The sequence below is a fragment of the Daktulosphaira vitifoliae genome, unplaced genomic scaffold, assembly GCF_025091365.1.
Source record: "Daktulosphaira vitifoliae isolate Bord-2020 unplaced genomic scaffold, ASM2509136v1 Scaffold_1, whole genome shotgun sequence".
NCBI classification, from domain to species: domain Eukaryota; kingdom Metazoa; phylum Arthropoda; class Insecta; order Hemiptera; family Phylloxeridae; genus Daktulosphaira; species Daktulosphaira vitifoliae.
The window spans coordinates 69698027-69713898 of record NW_026099572.1 but is presented as its reverse complement, the minus strand read 5'-3'; the positions used below and the strand labels follow the sequence as shown (position 1 = coordinate 69713898).

The 15872-nt window shown below is 23.3% G+C and overlaps 1 protein-coding gene across 2 annotated transcripts in view; it reads left to right on the top strand.

The window, feature by feature from the left end:
• LOC126904618 (uncharacterized) overlaps positions 1 to 15872 on the top strand; it is a 93799-nt gene that overhangs the window by 68725 nt on the left and 9202 nt on the right. For both annotated transcript variants that reach the window (XR_007703785.1, XM_050683794.1), the window contains exon 7: positions 12333 to 12472. Coding sequence is in view for 1 of the 2 variants with exons in the window: in XM_050683794.1 (XP_050539751.1) it covers positions 12333 to 12472 (140 nt within the window). In the remaining variant the exon portion in view is untranslated. The remainder of the gene's footprint in view (positions 1 to 12332; positions 12473 to 15872) is intronic.

Sequence of the window (15872 nt, the reverse complement as noted above, 5' to 3'; positions counted from 1 at the left end):
TTATTTAGTTTTTATTTTATAATAAATTAAATTAATTTTATTTCTATGCGGAGAGCATGTATTTCCTCTTTCTTCTAGCCAACGTTAACAAGCGAGTGTCCAAACCGCTCCTAGCGTTTTTTATTTATTACTGATTATCATTTACGGATGTGTTCTAATACCATCAGTGATGTTTGTTATATTATTTGATTTTGTTTAAATATTTTGTTTTATTCTTGTTGTCTTTCTTTGTAGACATGGTTTATGATACATCCGTATTTTTGTCCATGTTTAATTTAATCTTCTTTTTTAGCGACTAAATTATATTTTCTTATTAATTTTAAGTGTAATATATATTTTATTACGCGATTAGCTTAAGTACTCGTGTGTATTTTATCCCTGTTCCTTAATCTAGACACAAGCTGCGGTATTTTTAACATATCAACCACTTACAACTTTAATTATCGTAGTTGTAGTTAATAAACCACTAGGTGTTATAATCATTTGTATATATAAAGACATATTAACTTAAATTAAACTATTAATTCACTGAAAGTTAAATTACACGTATGGTCCAGTTATTATATCTGATAGATTGAGTTAAAAATCATAGTTAGTCGTTATGCAAGCGGCAAACTACGTTGTTGTTACAAGCCGACAAAAAGCCCACTTGCAACATATAAAAAAATTATTTAAAACAAAAAAAGTATTCCTAAATTATTATTGATTTTTAATATGTTATAAATAATTCATAAAAAATTCCAATTAGAAAAGTCAAATTTAACCTATTTTTTGGTCTTCTAAAGTTCATTTTTATAAATGTTTATAATTTAAAAATGTTGAACTTTTATAAAATATTTTAGTTTAACAAGTAAGTTTGAAATTAATATTATTTAATAGAAAATTTTAAAAATACTTTAAAATTTAAAATTTTATATTTTATATTTTCAACTTTAAATTGCTATAACTTTTCGTAAAATGTATGTATATATCAACACAAATTTTGTTTCTAAATCCATTATACATAAACCTTTCATCCGACATACTTTTTTTTAAATCGGCACAATTTCCCCTTATACAAGGGACGTTCAAAATCTGAAACATACGTATAAAAAGTAGAACTTTTTCAACTTCAGTTTTTAAAATACTGCGTCCTTAAAACATATGGTAAATTAAAAAACTTTATGTTACGTACTGTAAAAAAAAAATAAAAAAATTTTTCCCGACGATTTATCTTCTATATGCAAATGATTGCCGCAGTTAAATAACATGATATTTTTGTGTTCAAATATTATTTTTATTATGTTTATTTTAAAATACTGTATAAGTGTTTGCCACAGTAATGAACCCACCAATTTTTATAAAATTTACATGAATCTAACTTACATAATTATAAATTTATACTTATTTTGATTATTTTGCTTCCTCAAAATTAAGATAATTATCACAAAATTACGTTATTGTAAATCCATCGTTCCCCGTAAATAGGGGAAACTTCCAAAAAAATTAAAAAATTAAAAATCGCTAATTTTCGAAATTTTTTCAATTTTTTTTTTATTTAATATTGCCATAACTTTTTTAAAAATAACCAAATCAATATAAATTATTTTTATATAGATGCATGATATTATTACCTTTCATTTGGTATATTTTTTTTATAAATCTGACCCTTTACCTGCCCTAAGGGGGGATTTAAAATGACAACTTTTTCAACTTAACTTTTGAAAGTGTTCCGAAAAGTCTGACACTTTTATATATATCTTCAATTAAAGATAATGTAATGTACTTTATTAAGAAAAAAAAAATTTTCCGACTTAATTTTATCTTAATGGTGCAAATGGGTACCGAATGTTATGGAAGTGTATGGATCAATACAATTTTTTATGAGAAATAATATTTTTTATAATCCCTCTTTCATTCGACATACTTTATCTTAATCAGGATATTACTAAGGAACTAACAGAACAAGTAGCTTTTGGAATAATCCACCAATTTTTTAAAATTAAACACTATCTAAAGATTTGCATCGAAGCTTTTTTTAGATACCTTAGGTATTTACCTATCATTTGATATCTTTTTGTGATCATTTGACCCTTTATCAGCCCACAGGAAAGGTTTTAAAATGGTAACTTTTTCTAATTATCTTTTAAAAATGTTCTGGAAAGACTGATACTTTTATATATACCTTAAATTAAAGTTTATGTAATATTCTTTAATTTGAAAAAAAAAATTAATCTCTGGACTTATCTTCATGGTGAAAATGATTACCGTATGCAAAAATATGCTATTTTTGTGATAAAATTCTTGCGTTTTAATTTATTTTAATATACCTGACAACAGGAGTACACCGATTTTCATAAATATTATATTAATCAAATTGATATACNATACATAGAAAGTTAAACTTATTTAAATTTTTTTACTTTTTTATAGTCGATGAAAGCGACGTACGGTTGCCTAGTTGGTAAAACTTTTGTCTAACGCGCTTAGGGTACAAAGTTCCAAACCGCGTATGGCAAGGAAATTTTTCTTAATTATTTTTAAGTTAAAATAAATTTTAAACTCCTTTGATTTTTATCTCATTTAGATTCAATGACTTCAATAAATATCAAGGATCCCATCACATTAAAAGACGCAAGTGTCATCGGAGGGTTTGGTTGGGTTCTTTAAAGAATTAAAAAAATAGGTTAAATATGTCATTTTCCTTATTTTAAAATATATATAATCAAAATTAGTATTAATTTAAAACAATTTTTTTTTATTCTTAATTATTTTTTTATATGTAAATACTTATTTTTTAGTAATAAATAATAATATTAAAACTGTTGTTAAAAAGTGGTAGAAAAAGTCTAATTGCACATTTGAAAACATCGCAATAAGTTGATTTAGAAAAGTATATTTTTGTTTCTGATGAATGTTCCTTGTAGTCCAGTGTATATAATTTATAACTTTGTTATAAATAACAAAGATTTTTTATCAAAAAGTACTGCATCAAGCCCTTTAAATTTTTACTCGCGTTAAAAGTAAAAAAATATACATCTACTTTATTATTTTTATAATATCTCCGTAAAAATTACAATATTAAATTAATGAATATCAATTTCATACTAAATTTAATTGTTGCTTTTCAAATAATCTATCAATTTCTTAAAATTAAACACTATCTACAGATTTCCATTGAAGCGTTTCTTATGATAGTGATTTTAATCACTGTCAGATATCATCTATACGTGTTCCGACTATGCCACGTCTATACTGTGCCGCGACCCAATTGTGATACCGTTTTTATTTTTAATGCTTGTTAAAAATAAAGATTATAACTAGGATTTTTAAAAATTTTTTAACAGCGTTTTTTTAAACTCAATTTTGTAAAAACTCCGGAATGTTTGAAAACTTTTAATCTATAATAAATTAAAGATTTTCAAACAGGCTATAAGATAAAAAAAAAAAAATGAACCAATGGGTAATTTATTGAGTAAAATTGTCAGATAAAGTGATAAATATACATTTCCTCTCGATACAATATTACAATTTTAAATTTTATTAATATTCTTTTTCACAACTTTTAACCTTTATCAAATTATTGATTTTATATTCGATGCGTAGTTACGAAACTATTGGTTTTAATCTGGTTTGTTTTTGTTTTGGGTCCATATACGCAATTACTCCCACTCCTAATGTACCAACATTTGCTCAACGATACATTATATGATCACAAAAAATATCTAGTTCAAGGGATCAATGCAATAATGTAGAAAAAATTCTGCTCAGTCCTTTTAATAAAAATTAGCAGTAGTAATATTTTATATAGTTACAGAATACTAACATTATTCTAAAATATTTCAAATTAAAACTTATTAAACTTAATATATGATTTAAAACAGATTTTGGGGACTTATACTCTATAAGTAATCAACCTCTGAAGTCAAAAACCATGTAACTTTGATAGATTGTATATGTTATAAATACACATCGAAGAGCATTTGTGATGTATCAAAATAAATATTTTTTTATATACTAAAATATTAAAAATAATATATTGTCCTGGCAACCTGTCATCTATGTGTAATTGTACGTTGAAGTAAATATGTGTAATAATTTCATCTAAAGATGAAACTACTTCTTATTTTTTTCAAGTCTTTATTTATACATAATCACACCGATGTACTTCGTGATGGTGTTAGTCACTGTCAAATATTAATCAATATTGGAGTCCACTATGCTGAGTTCTGTACTGAGTTTTTACATAAAAACATGTTTTTTAAAATTACGCCGATTCTTAATACTATTTCACACAAAATTGGTTTTTATATCTACTTGTTTGTTTCTAAAGAAAATCGAATGCCGGTTTTTATTCGTGAATTGCGTGATTCAACCACGCAATAAATTTTATACTTGGTTTTATTTGCTTCGTGTGACATTTCTTTAAACTTCGAAAATAAATTTTAAAAAATGTAACATTTTAAAAACCGAAAATTAAAATAAATCACAAGTAAAATAGTAAATAATTAAATTTAAAAAAAATATTTTTTTCCATTACTATGCATTTATATAATTACCAATATTTAGAAACTGTAATTATTTATTTAAAAAGAAGTCTTATTAACCTCCGGAAAATAATTTTTAAACAGCACATTTAAGTTTTAAAGAAAGGAAATAATTAGCGTAAAACCTGCTAGGAAGTATAAAATTATTTATTTATATAAAAACAATTGTTTGAATTCTAAAAATTGTTAAAATACAAAAATTAATTTTTTAATGCATATAAAATAATCATTTTTCAAATTTATTTGAAACTATTTTGCATCATCCAATTATTTTACAATTCATTTTTAATCGATAAAAATACATATAAATTTGTTAAAAAAAAAAAATAGTAAATTAACGTACAGCTTTACAAGCACTCTATTATTTTAAATGAACAAACACTATTGTGTTTTTAACAATAAAATGGATTTATGTGACAGTAAAAAGTTGCAGTTAGTAGTTTTTTCTACAAAGAAAATATCTAAATTAAGTCGTACTGCAATATCAAAATTGTTGATACAACATCAATAACTTAATTATTTAACATGAAATTTCATTTTCAATATAAAATAATTAATTGAATTATTTGAATTTATTAATGATTTAACATTATTGTTCAAGAAAATTTTCCAGAGAAAATTTTTTTTAATTCATGAGTAGCTAATTAAATTATAAATTATTAAGAACTTTATAAGATAAAAAAACTCTTAACTATTCATTCACTAAATTTAAATTAAAACAACATTTCAGTTAATGTATTATTTATGTTTAGTACTTCAATGTTTTATTTTTTATCATTATTAAGTGATGCAAGTAAAGGTTAAAAACTTATTTTTACCTTTTATTAATGATTGAAGTGTTTAATTATTCAAATAAAGAACGTATTTTTATAATAAAAATATCTGAATTGAAATGTATGTCAATACCAAGTATAATATTTGTTGACTCTTTCAAACACTTGATCATGTAAACTTAGAATTCTTAATATTATTTATTTTTAATAAAACAAGAAAAAATGAAACAACACACTTGTAGTAGTGAAGGACAGACGTCGTCTACATCTGTGGTATGACTATTGTTATCTGTAAAATTGTATATTGATAGAATTCAAATCAATTCCTCGTGCACATTTTTGAAACTTCACTTTAGATTTATCACAAACGTTTACGATTAGAACTAATATTTGACCTATAGCCAAATGACATTGGTGCCCTTTTTAGTCATTTTATTGACGACACACTTCGTCCGCCACAGGTAAATCCGTGACAGGTCCTATGGGAGCGCCCCTTCTGTGAACACTAAACCATGTAAGCCTATCATATATAATCATTTGCCATTTACTTCTAATGAACGCAAAGCAAAACCCCAAGGAATGCTTGCATCGTATCGCTTGGCTTTGCAAAGAAAATCAAATTGCTATTTACGATGAAAAATTCAACTACATGAGCTATAAAATATAAGTAGAAACTTTTCAATTCGGGTTACTATCAATTTTATTGCATCGTACGCTCAAGCACAAATACTCATACAGACCTATTAGTTTTCATCAACTCGCACTTTTTTTTATCCAAACGTGACTCGAAATCAGCAGGGAATTAACGTTATGTAGTTGTAATCGATGACATCGTTAGATTCCTATGTAACTAAAAAACTACGGAATTATTAATATATTTTTAAACGAAATTTTTGAAACTATCTAAACATAAGCGCAAATTCAGGAGACTTAATGATCTCTTTACTCTTCAAAATTTGTCATAGCTTTCATAAAAATAAAAATAAAATTTGTATGCGTTTTTATATAATTGTACTTACGTTTTTTTTTTAAATTTCTGAACAGTTATAGCAAATTTTAGAGAGTTCAATGATCCCTTGTCTTTACTGAATTTGTGACTATGTATCTAAATATATCCTTATAAGTGATACAACTTAAAATGTATATTTTAAGGTTTTTTAATAAAAATGTAAGCTCTGCTGACAGTATTAAATAAAATATATTAAATGAATAATAATTCATTAAAATATGACAACACTTGTTTATTTATTCCATTTTTGATAATATAATATATATTTTAATCAAAAAGTGGCAAAGAATGGCGGCAACACATTTGTTTATCAGTTTATGAATATTAAGTAAAAATAAATAATTTCACACTCATAAGACATTTCACATAATTTTTAAACTGCCACAATAATGCTGTAAGAAATTATTATTTCTTACATAAAATGTAATTAAAAGTTTTGTAAAATAATACTAACATTTTTATAATTTTGAAATTGTGTTTCAATTATGTACGTTTCGTAATAAATTATTTCAAAATTATTAATTGGATAGGTTTTGTTTTAAAGTCTTTGAGGGTACCACATAAAATAAATATAAAAAACAAAATAAAATTTCAAGTATAAACTTTTAAATAATTCATTATTAATTCATATTAATTATATTATGTTAATTTATATATTAATTGTATAACGTTCTTTGATCTTAAGATTATGAATGAAAATAAATTCATTAAACTTGGTTTTTTATAATCGCATTAAGTGATGTTATAATATTTAATTATTGCTTTTGATTTTTAATTTTTTTATCAAATCTGTGAAATAAATATACTCGTCTTTTTTAATCTGTAATTATTAGTATCCAGTTAATCATTATTTGATTACTTTTGCATGAATCATCATTAATCAATAAAGTTAATTTAAAAATAAGTTTTATGCTTCAACTGAATTATTCTAGTCGAAACAAAACAATTCTTCATTCTATTCAGTTAATCCTGAACGGAATAATTTTTTCTAATTTTGTCAATAGTCGGTTTTTGTAAAGAATTATCATTTAAAATAGGTCTTATCTCAAATCACAGAGATCCATTACCATTTTTTTCATCTTTACAAAAAGTTTTTTTAATCAATTTTCATTTTTAGCTTAATTAGTCGTTGAATTCAAAGTTGTTTCTAGTATCACAATCACTTTTTGGTCCACGGGTAAAGTAATATTAATAATAGCTACTTTTTGTTTTTACTGTTTTATTAATTCAATTACAATTTTTTTTTTTAATTACTATTATTCACTATTATGCGATGAATAGTAATTAATTCTATAGTTCTTTTGTATTATAATATTAATTGAACAAATACTTACGAATCCTATACTAATTTTCATTATAACTATATTTAAGTCTGTCAATGTTCATTTGTCTTTGAAAAAACATGTGGGTGTATGTTGCTCTGTTCAAATAATATAAACGTCATTAGAATTGTATCAACCAAAAAATTGTTTTTAGAGTTTGTATTCTATTTAGTTTTTTTTTTTTTTGCCATAACACTGTTTGTTCAATCTAGTATTTAATATTAATTACTTACCAACACCTATTTAAAACATTAATACGAATTTTGAAAATAAAACTCTAATCTATTTAAAACTTGTAATCAATATTTTTAACTAACAAAAAGCAAATTATTCAGAAAGAAACAAATTATTTATTTTGATACAATTTTAAGTTATCAAATTTTAGAAATGTGTCATTAAAGTATTGAATAAAAAAATTCATTGCTTACTACAGTTTTTATATTCAACCGAGATATTTTATTACTATTTCTTATTATCTCCAAATTTAAATGTTTAATTCAATTTTTTTTTTCAATTTTAGAACCATAAATAACTTATATAGAAAATAATGAATAATATTATAACACATATAGTTAATAAAATTAAATCGGTGTAGAAGAGGGTTTATTTTATTTTATTTTCAAAACTGAAATATATTAACGAATTTATATGACAGTCAGTGTTATAATTTAATATACAACTCCTCATAATTCAATAGCAAAACTAAAGAAATATACAAAAAAGTAATATAAAAATAGAAATCATGATTATGAAAAATCGTTCTAATGTAGTAATTTATGTTACATTGTTATAATTGACGTAATAAACTCAACTTTATATATTAAGACACGAAATCTTGAAGAGTTGCGTGCCCAATATTAATATAATATTTGATTACTAGATTATGTTCGATTAAAAATTTTTACGGCTTACCCTTCATTAAAAATAAGCTTATTTTTAATGAGGGTGTGTGCCTAATACATATTTTAGTGTACATAGGAATTAGAGGTCGCTGAAAAAGGTGGCAGGTTTGTCAAACTTGCTTTTGAAACACGCCAAATGTCGGTTTGATGTATTAAACTATAAACTATAGCTAAGTGAATCGTTTTGTGCAAAAAAAAAGAAGAAAAGTCAAAGTTGATTAAACTTAGATATAAAATATAGCATATAAAATGAGTCATATATTACTATAATCATAGCGCAACTATTATACTCGTTTCATACTTACATTATATACTAACGATTGTCAATAAAAATGTACAAGGTTGTCAACCTTCTGACGTACTCTTTGAACACTTAAACTTTTTCTATGAAATATTTTTATACCGTTTTATTTAAATTACTTATTGTAAAATTATCATAAAATAAGCCTAATTGAAATTTATTTATTCGTAATTACTTTTTTTCTCGTGCCATGGCAATATAACCTTCATAAATTTTAGAGCTTACTTCACTCAATGTTTTAGTAAAACGAAAAGTTAACCGTTTCGCGTAACTTATCATATTTATGATAAACGTTTCATTTGTTAGTCATTGAAGTTTTTGAAAGTAAGGTATAATTCAGTTTAAAACAGAAAATTTTACTTAAGTATACCAGTAGATCACTTTATTTAGATTGATACTTTTGTAACTGTATCCAAAATAATTCATTTTAAGTATTATTTATTCTATAGTAACAATATATGTAAAAAAATTTACTTATTTGCTCTTCAATTTTTCTCTTATTTTCTATTGCGATCGCATAAATTTTTTTGTGTAATTGGAAGCTTACAAATTTATTACTGTATCAGATTTGTAAATAGGCTGAGAGTAATTACTCTTATTTTTATAAATTTTAATGTTTTATTGAAAATAATAAATTTAGCATGATACTCTAAAACTAAGAATTAATTTTTAATGACATTATAAAAATACCTACTTTCAAATTATTTTAGTAACAAAAATTATAGCGATTAACGACTTCTATAAAAAATTCATACAAAACAAGCTAAGCTAAATTTAATTAATTTTTAAAAATAAATTAGTAATTCTGTATACATATTTGGGTGACATGGTCAGCATTTTGGATTCATTAGTGTTTTCTAGATTATAGTGTTAAGCATTGAAAATAAATTAATTATTATTTGAATGTAAATCAATATTTGTTTTACAAGCAACATAATCTAATAAAAATAATCAAAAAAATTATGCTTTAAAGATTCGAAAACTGAAATAGCTCTCTTAAATGTCAAAACATTATTAAACTTAAAAAAGTCTTTAGTTTTTTAATGTTTTCTATTTTAATTTTAATTTAAAAAAATAAAATTAGATATTTATTATTAATTTAAAATATAACTTGTGTGAACAATATTTCCATTTTTTGATTTTACTAATAAAAAGCAAGTAAAAAGTTCTTTAAAAGTATTAGCATTTTGGTGATACGAAATAAATACATATATTAATAATTACTTATTTAATATATATTTTTGTGTATAATTTAAAATATTGTGCATAAAAATCTTTAACATTAATAATAAATATATTTTTTGTAATTTTAAAATTTAGAAACTATTTCGTTAAAGTAAATTGTAATTCTATTTTTAATTTATTCGAGGTTCCAATGTTTTTAGTCAAATGCAATTTTTTTAAATATTAAAACACTGTTCTTTACAAGTTTAAAGAGTGTTGAAAAAAATTATTTTTTGATGTTGAAGTATCAACTGTGGGTAAACACTATAGTAATTAAATTACCAATATCATTTGTTGTTATTGTTATTTTGCACATCTCTAAGTATTTTTCTCAAACTTCTTTCAAACTCGGATATAAATTAATTATTTAAAAAAATGTTTGCTAAATAAAAGTATAAACGAAAATTTTAAGAAGAATTTTTAAACAAGTCATCCAAATAGATAATTTTATTTTGTCCACATTATACTTTATTATTTTCTCAAACTAATTTTAAAGTCGGTTAAAAATTAAACTTTTCATAATTCTAAACTTAATTAAAAATTTGATTCTTTAATACACTTTTCCATTTGCATTTTTTAAAGGCGTTAGCGATCAATAGGATTTTAAAATTTAGTGTAATATATTTCAATGAAAAATAAACATTTTGTTTTTTTTAATATAGTTTAATGTATTTCAAAAAAGAAGTCTTATAATAAAACATGTATACATAAATTTAAGGAAAGAAATTTACGAATGGAAGAAGTATTTAAAATTTATTATTCAAGATTCTGTCTCATAAAAAATACAGATCAATGTTACAGAAAAGATCTCATTTGGCCATAAATTTTATTCTGTTCTTTCATCAAGTAAATACGATATTTGAAATCGTTTCATTTTATAATCTATACAAATTATAGAATATTCAACGAAAAAATAATTGCAATAAACTTAATAATGAAATAGTAGCTTTTTTGAATTTCTTGAACAAATTCATAATTTATACTTAAAATATTTCTTGAATTAAAAAAATAATCCATGGGTCTATCTCTCGATCCAATTAACCCAAAGGTGTTTGTTCCATTTGCAGAATTAAAATTTAACTTTCGGTTCAGTTTTATATTTTACTTGATAAGAGACTGAAAAAAAATATATGTTTTTTGTATGGAATTATTATACAATTACATAATTAATAATTGACAACAGAAAAATGTTCATTTAAACGAAACAAAATGTTATTAAAAGATATAAAACATAATGTGATGCTAGTTGACACTTAAGTATTGTGTAAAAATTCAATCTCTGATATAAGTTATCGAAACTCCCATTTTTTTCAGACGGTACTTTTAAAATTCGAACATAGTAATAATAATAATAATGTTGTACTTATAATAAATATTATTCAGTATATTGTTCTATAACATTTTCATGCACTAATGCTAACTTTGTTTTACTACTTTTATCGTCTCTTTATTATTATGACTTAAGCAATAACCATTAGACGGTTATTAATATCAGCATATTTAAGTCATAATATTAGTACTAAGGCCTATCGTGAGTTATAGTTTGGTGATTTAAATATAAATTATCATTTATACTTAAACTATCAAACTATAACTTAATAACAATAATTATGACTTTTTAATCAATAATTATTGATTGAAAATACAAAAATTTGCATTATCTTATTAATATATATATATATTCTTTTTTTTGTAAAAATGAGTTTTCAACTCAATTGACTTGTTTTTGAGATGAATAAATAAAATAATAATGAATAAAACATTAAAAAAATTCATCTTGTATTAAAGTATAGGGGTTTTTGGATTATTTTCAAATATTTAAGTATGCAAAGTTATAATAGACATCGGATTTAATATTATAAAAATATAACACTACCTTTATTTTTGACTATATTAATTTTTAGAATGTTCAATCATATGTATGGTGAAATTAATTACTAAAAGTAAATTTTGATATTTTTATATTACTATGATTGTTATTACATATCCCGTTTAAAATTTAATTCTATTTTCTCAGTTAGAAATATTATTTTATTATTATAAAATTTAAGACTCGTTTTATTATTATAATATTATGTATTTTACAGAAAAATTCATTCTCGTTTTCAGACTATCAAACGCATAACAATTATATTTTTAATATTTTATAAATATGTTTTAATTAGAAAATTTTGCTCTTGATCAAATCGATTAAAATAAATTTAAATGTACATTTATTTTAATTAATATTTTATAAAAAAAATTTGTTGGTATTATTTATGTTTGTTCATTTCAGCTTCGTGAATCTGGCTGTCCGTTTTTAACAGATAAAGGCCAGTTACGTGTGCAGGTAGAATGGGAAGAAAGTTACTTATTATTTCAAGCCACTTATCATAAATACGACGATGTAAGCAGAACGCATAACTATCAAATGAGGTAAATATGCATATTTATCTTAAAAACTTGAAACAAAATGCAAATAGCTATTGAATAAGTTTAATTAGTTTTAGTTTTAAACTAATTAGAAAACCTAATTTTTAAAAAACTTATATTCGATGTGTAGTTGAAAGATATTTGTTTCACTCAGTTTTTTGTGAAAATTTGCACGATTACTCCATTTTCTTGTGCTGTATTTTTATTGGACTGATTTGTTCAACGATACGTCAAATAATCACTAAACTTATCTAGTTGAAGCTATCAGTACAATAATTTTGAAAAATCGCTCTCAATCCAGTAATAAAGAGACTTGCCCCAAAAATTATAATTGTTATTAAACAGTTAATGTCAATATTTTTAGTTATTACTTTATATTGAAATAACTTTTAGGGAATTATATTGAATATTACGAAATTTCTATTGATAATATTTCAGACATTTTGTTATGTCAACAACATAACTTTTAAAAATCTTATCATTAACCCAGTTACTGTGTCAGTACCAAAAAAGTCATACCAAAATTTTTTTCTTTTCAATTTTTGATTATGTTTCAAAACACCTTCATTCTTTAAATCTGCGTTAATATAAATCTCATATAATGTACTTTCCGATGAAAAAAAAAATTATCTATCGTAACCAAAAATTAATAAAAAGAAAAGAGTTAGATTGAGAGTGAGAGTTACTTTTGATTCAGAAGTTATGAAATAACATAAATTTAGACTCTCGTTGTTTTTTAAAATCTTACCTGATAATTTTTCTAGTTCTTATAATATCTTAAATAACAATGTAAATCAATTTAGTTCACAACTTTAACACGTAAGAACTTAGACAATGATGATCGCAATATCCGCGTAACGATATCTAGAGCAGAGGTTCTCAAAGTCAAATGAATCACGGACGCCCCTCTAAAGACCTACAGTTTTAAAGACCTAACCCTGATATGTGCTCGCGGACCCCTGGGGGTCCGCGGACCACACTTTGAGAAACTCTGATCTAGAGCACGAAATAAACAAAGCAAAATAAGGATTTGCTCTACCTTTTTATAATATTTATATCCAAAATTCGCAATTGTTTAATTCTTACAGTATAACTGTTTATTGATAAATAAGCATAAAATACAGAAATTATTACAGATGAATGGAGTATATAAATCATTTTGACATTTTATATATAACATTAACACAGTTTTTTAACACATAATATTAGGATTAATACAATGCGTTTAATTATCAAAATTAGAATAAAAAAGATGACAAAAATAATTTATAGATTTCTTTTCGGAAGAAACGGTTTTTAAAAGTGATTATTAATTAATTTATGATAGAATTGTGGGTATTATAATATAACTAAACAGCGTGTGTTTGTTAAATGTTTATTTAAATTATTTTTGTTTGAAAAGGATTATGTCCTTCTAAGAATATAATGTATAAATATTCCATGTTATGGTAGTGACTAGTGTATTATGACATATCTAAAAAATAAATTAAGCTTTCTTTTCATATGATTTTTATCAAAATTTAATGGAAAACTTAAATACAAGAAGGTTTTAAAATAGGCCTCGCACGTATGTCAAAAAAAATTTTTTTGGATGTCTAACAAATTTTATCCTATTCAAATTAAAGTTATTGAACAGTTCTATTAAAAAAAAAGCACTCTACGATTGTTTTACTGTAGGAAATTGATCACCAAAACAAAAAAAACACTTATTTTTAGTAAGATAAGTCCAAACATTTGACATGACGTACATATGTTTATATTATCAAAAGTACGTAGGTAAGCACAGCGGTAAGAGTATAAAATGGATTTCATGTGCTTCGTGTTCCTGTGAGATAGTAATCAATTGTTTAGCAGAAGAGTATAGATTACACGATTACAAGAAATTGCCTGTAAATCTATGGTTATTTTGTAGTAAAACAAATAATTAACAAGCCTTTAATATTTTAGTGATACTTTAAAACATAGCAATTGTAAAATTGCAAGTATACAAATTACTGTTGAATTTACCAAATTCGCATCGAATCGTTTTTTATGATAGTGATATGATATGAATCTCTGTTAGTTATTACCTATATTTGTCCCAACTATGCCGCGACTTTTTTAATCCAAATTACAAATTATCCATTTTAATGTTTCTAATATAAGCAATTAAAAATAAAATAATATATTCCTTACTAAAGAATGTCCATAGTCATATTTATAATGCACAATATAATATACTAATAAATTAATTAACTTAATGTGTTATACAAAAAAAATACAATTATCAGAAAAATGTATTAGATATGTGTTTATATTTATGTTTTTTAATATAAATTAAAATAGTAAAATTAAAAATACTAATTATTATATAACATTGCTACCTAAACATTTTTTTTAAATTTGATTTAAAAATTTGATGACAGTTAATCACGATAGCAAGCACATAATTATTAATAATCGATTGCTACTTTTTACTTCTTAGAACTCATAATAAATTCCATAAGTTATCATAAAATCTAATTTATTATTAATTTTATGTAAAAACGATAGATGAAGACATCAAGATCAACTATTTGAAATTAGTTTAATTTTGTTTGTGTACTTTTTATTTGTGTAGAATTAAACTCGAAAGCAGAGTTTCGTGTCCAACAGATAAAGCCTTTACAGAGTCACCGTTAATATAATTTATGATCATTTCAGTATACATACTTCAGTATGTATTTAACATTTTTAATTTTCGGAATGGAAACCTTTGAGGTATTTTATTTTTCTCCGAAAATGCTTTTTCTAATATTATGAAATATACCATCTTATAAATAATTTTTTCATTTAAATATTGTAGAAATGGTCAAAATAATCGTATTCCCCTTTATTTGTCACACTATTTACATAAATACGTATGGAAATATATTATTCTTTAATATATTTCTGTAGAACCAGATTTTATTAGATATTATGATTTACAGAAACTACAACAATAATTGTTAAAACATGAAAGAAAATGTACTATCAGTGTTATGGAGCAATTGAATATATCAATACAAAACATTACACTTTCACTGAAAAAAGGATGATATAATTTTTCATAAATTTTATGATATAATGACCCTCAGAATCATATTTTCCTTAATTCAATATAAAAGATTTTTTTTCGAAAGAAAGACATTAATTATTTATTACCCTTAAGTTCGAAATACAAGGATTTCAATTCACAGTAATGATTTGTTTAAAGCGACTTCGTCGCATTAAAATTAATCTTATACTGATATTTTCAACGGCCAGACAATTTTGTTTTACGCAATAATGAGCAAACATATTTCATTTTATTATTGAATTTCTTAGTGAAACAATGTTGAATTAAATTTATTATGGAAAAGTTTCAATTATTTTAATAAATAACGTTCAATTGGTTTGTACATAC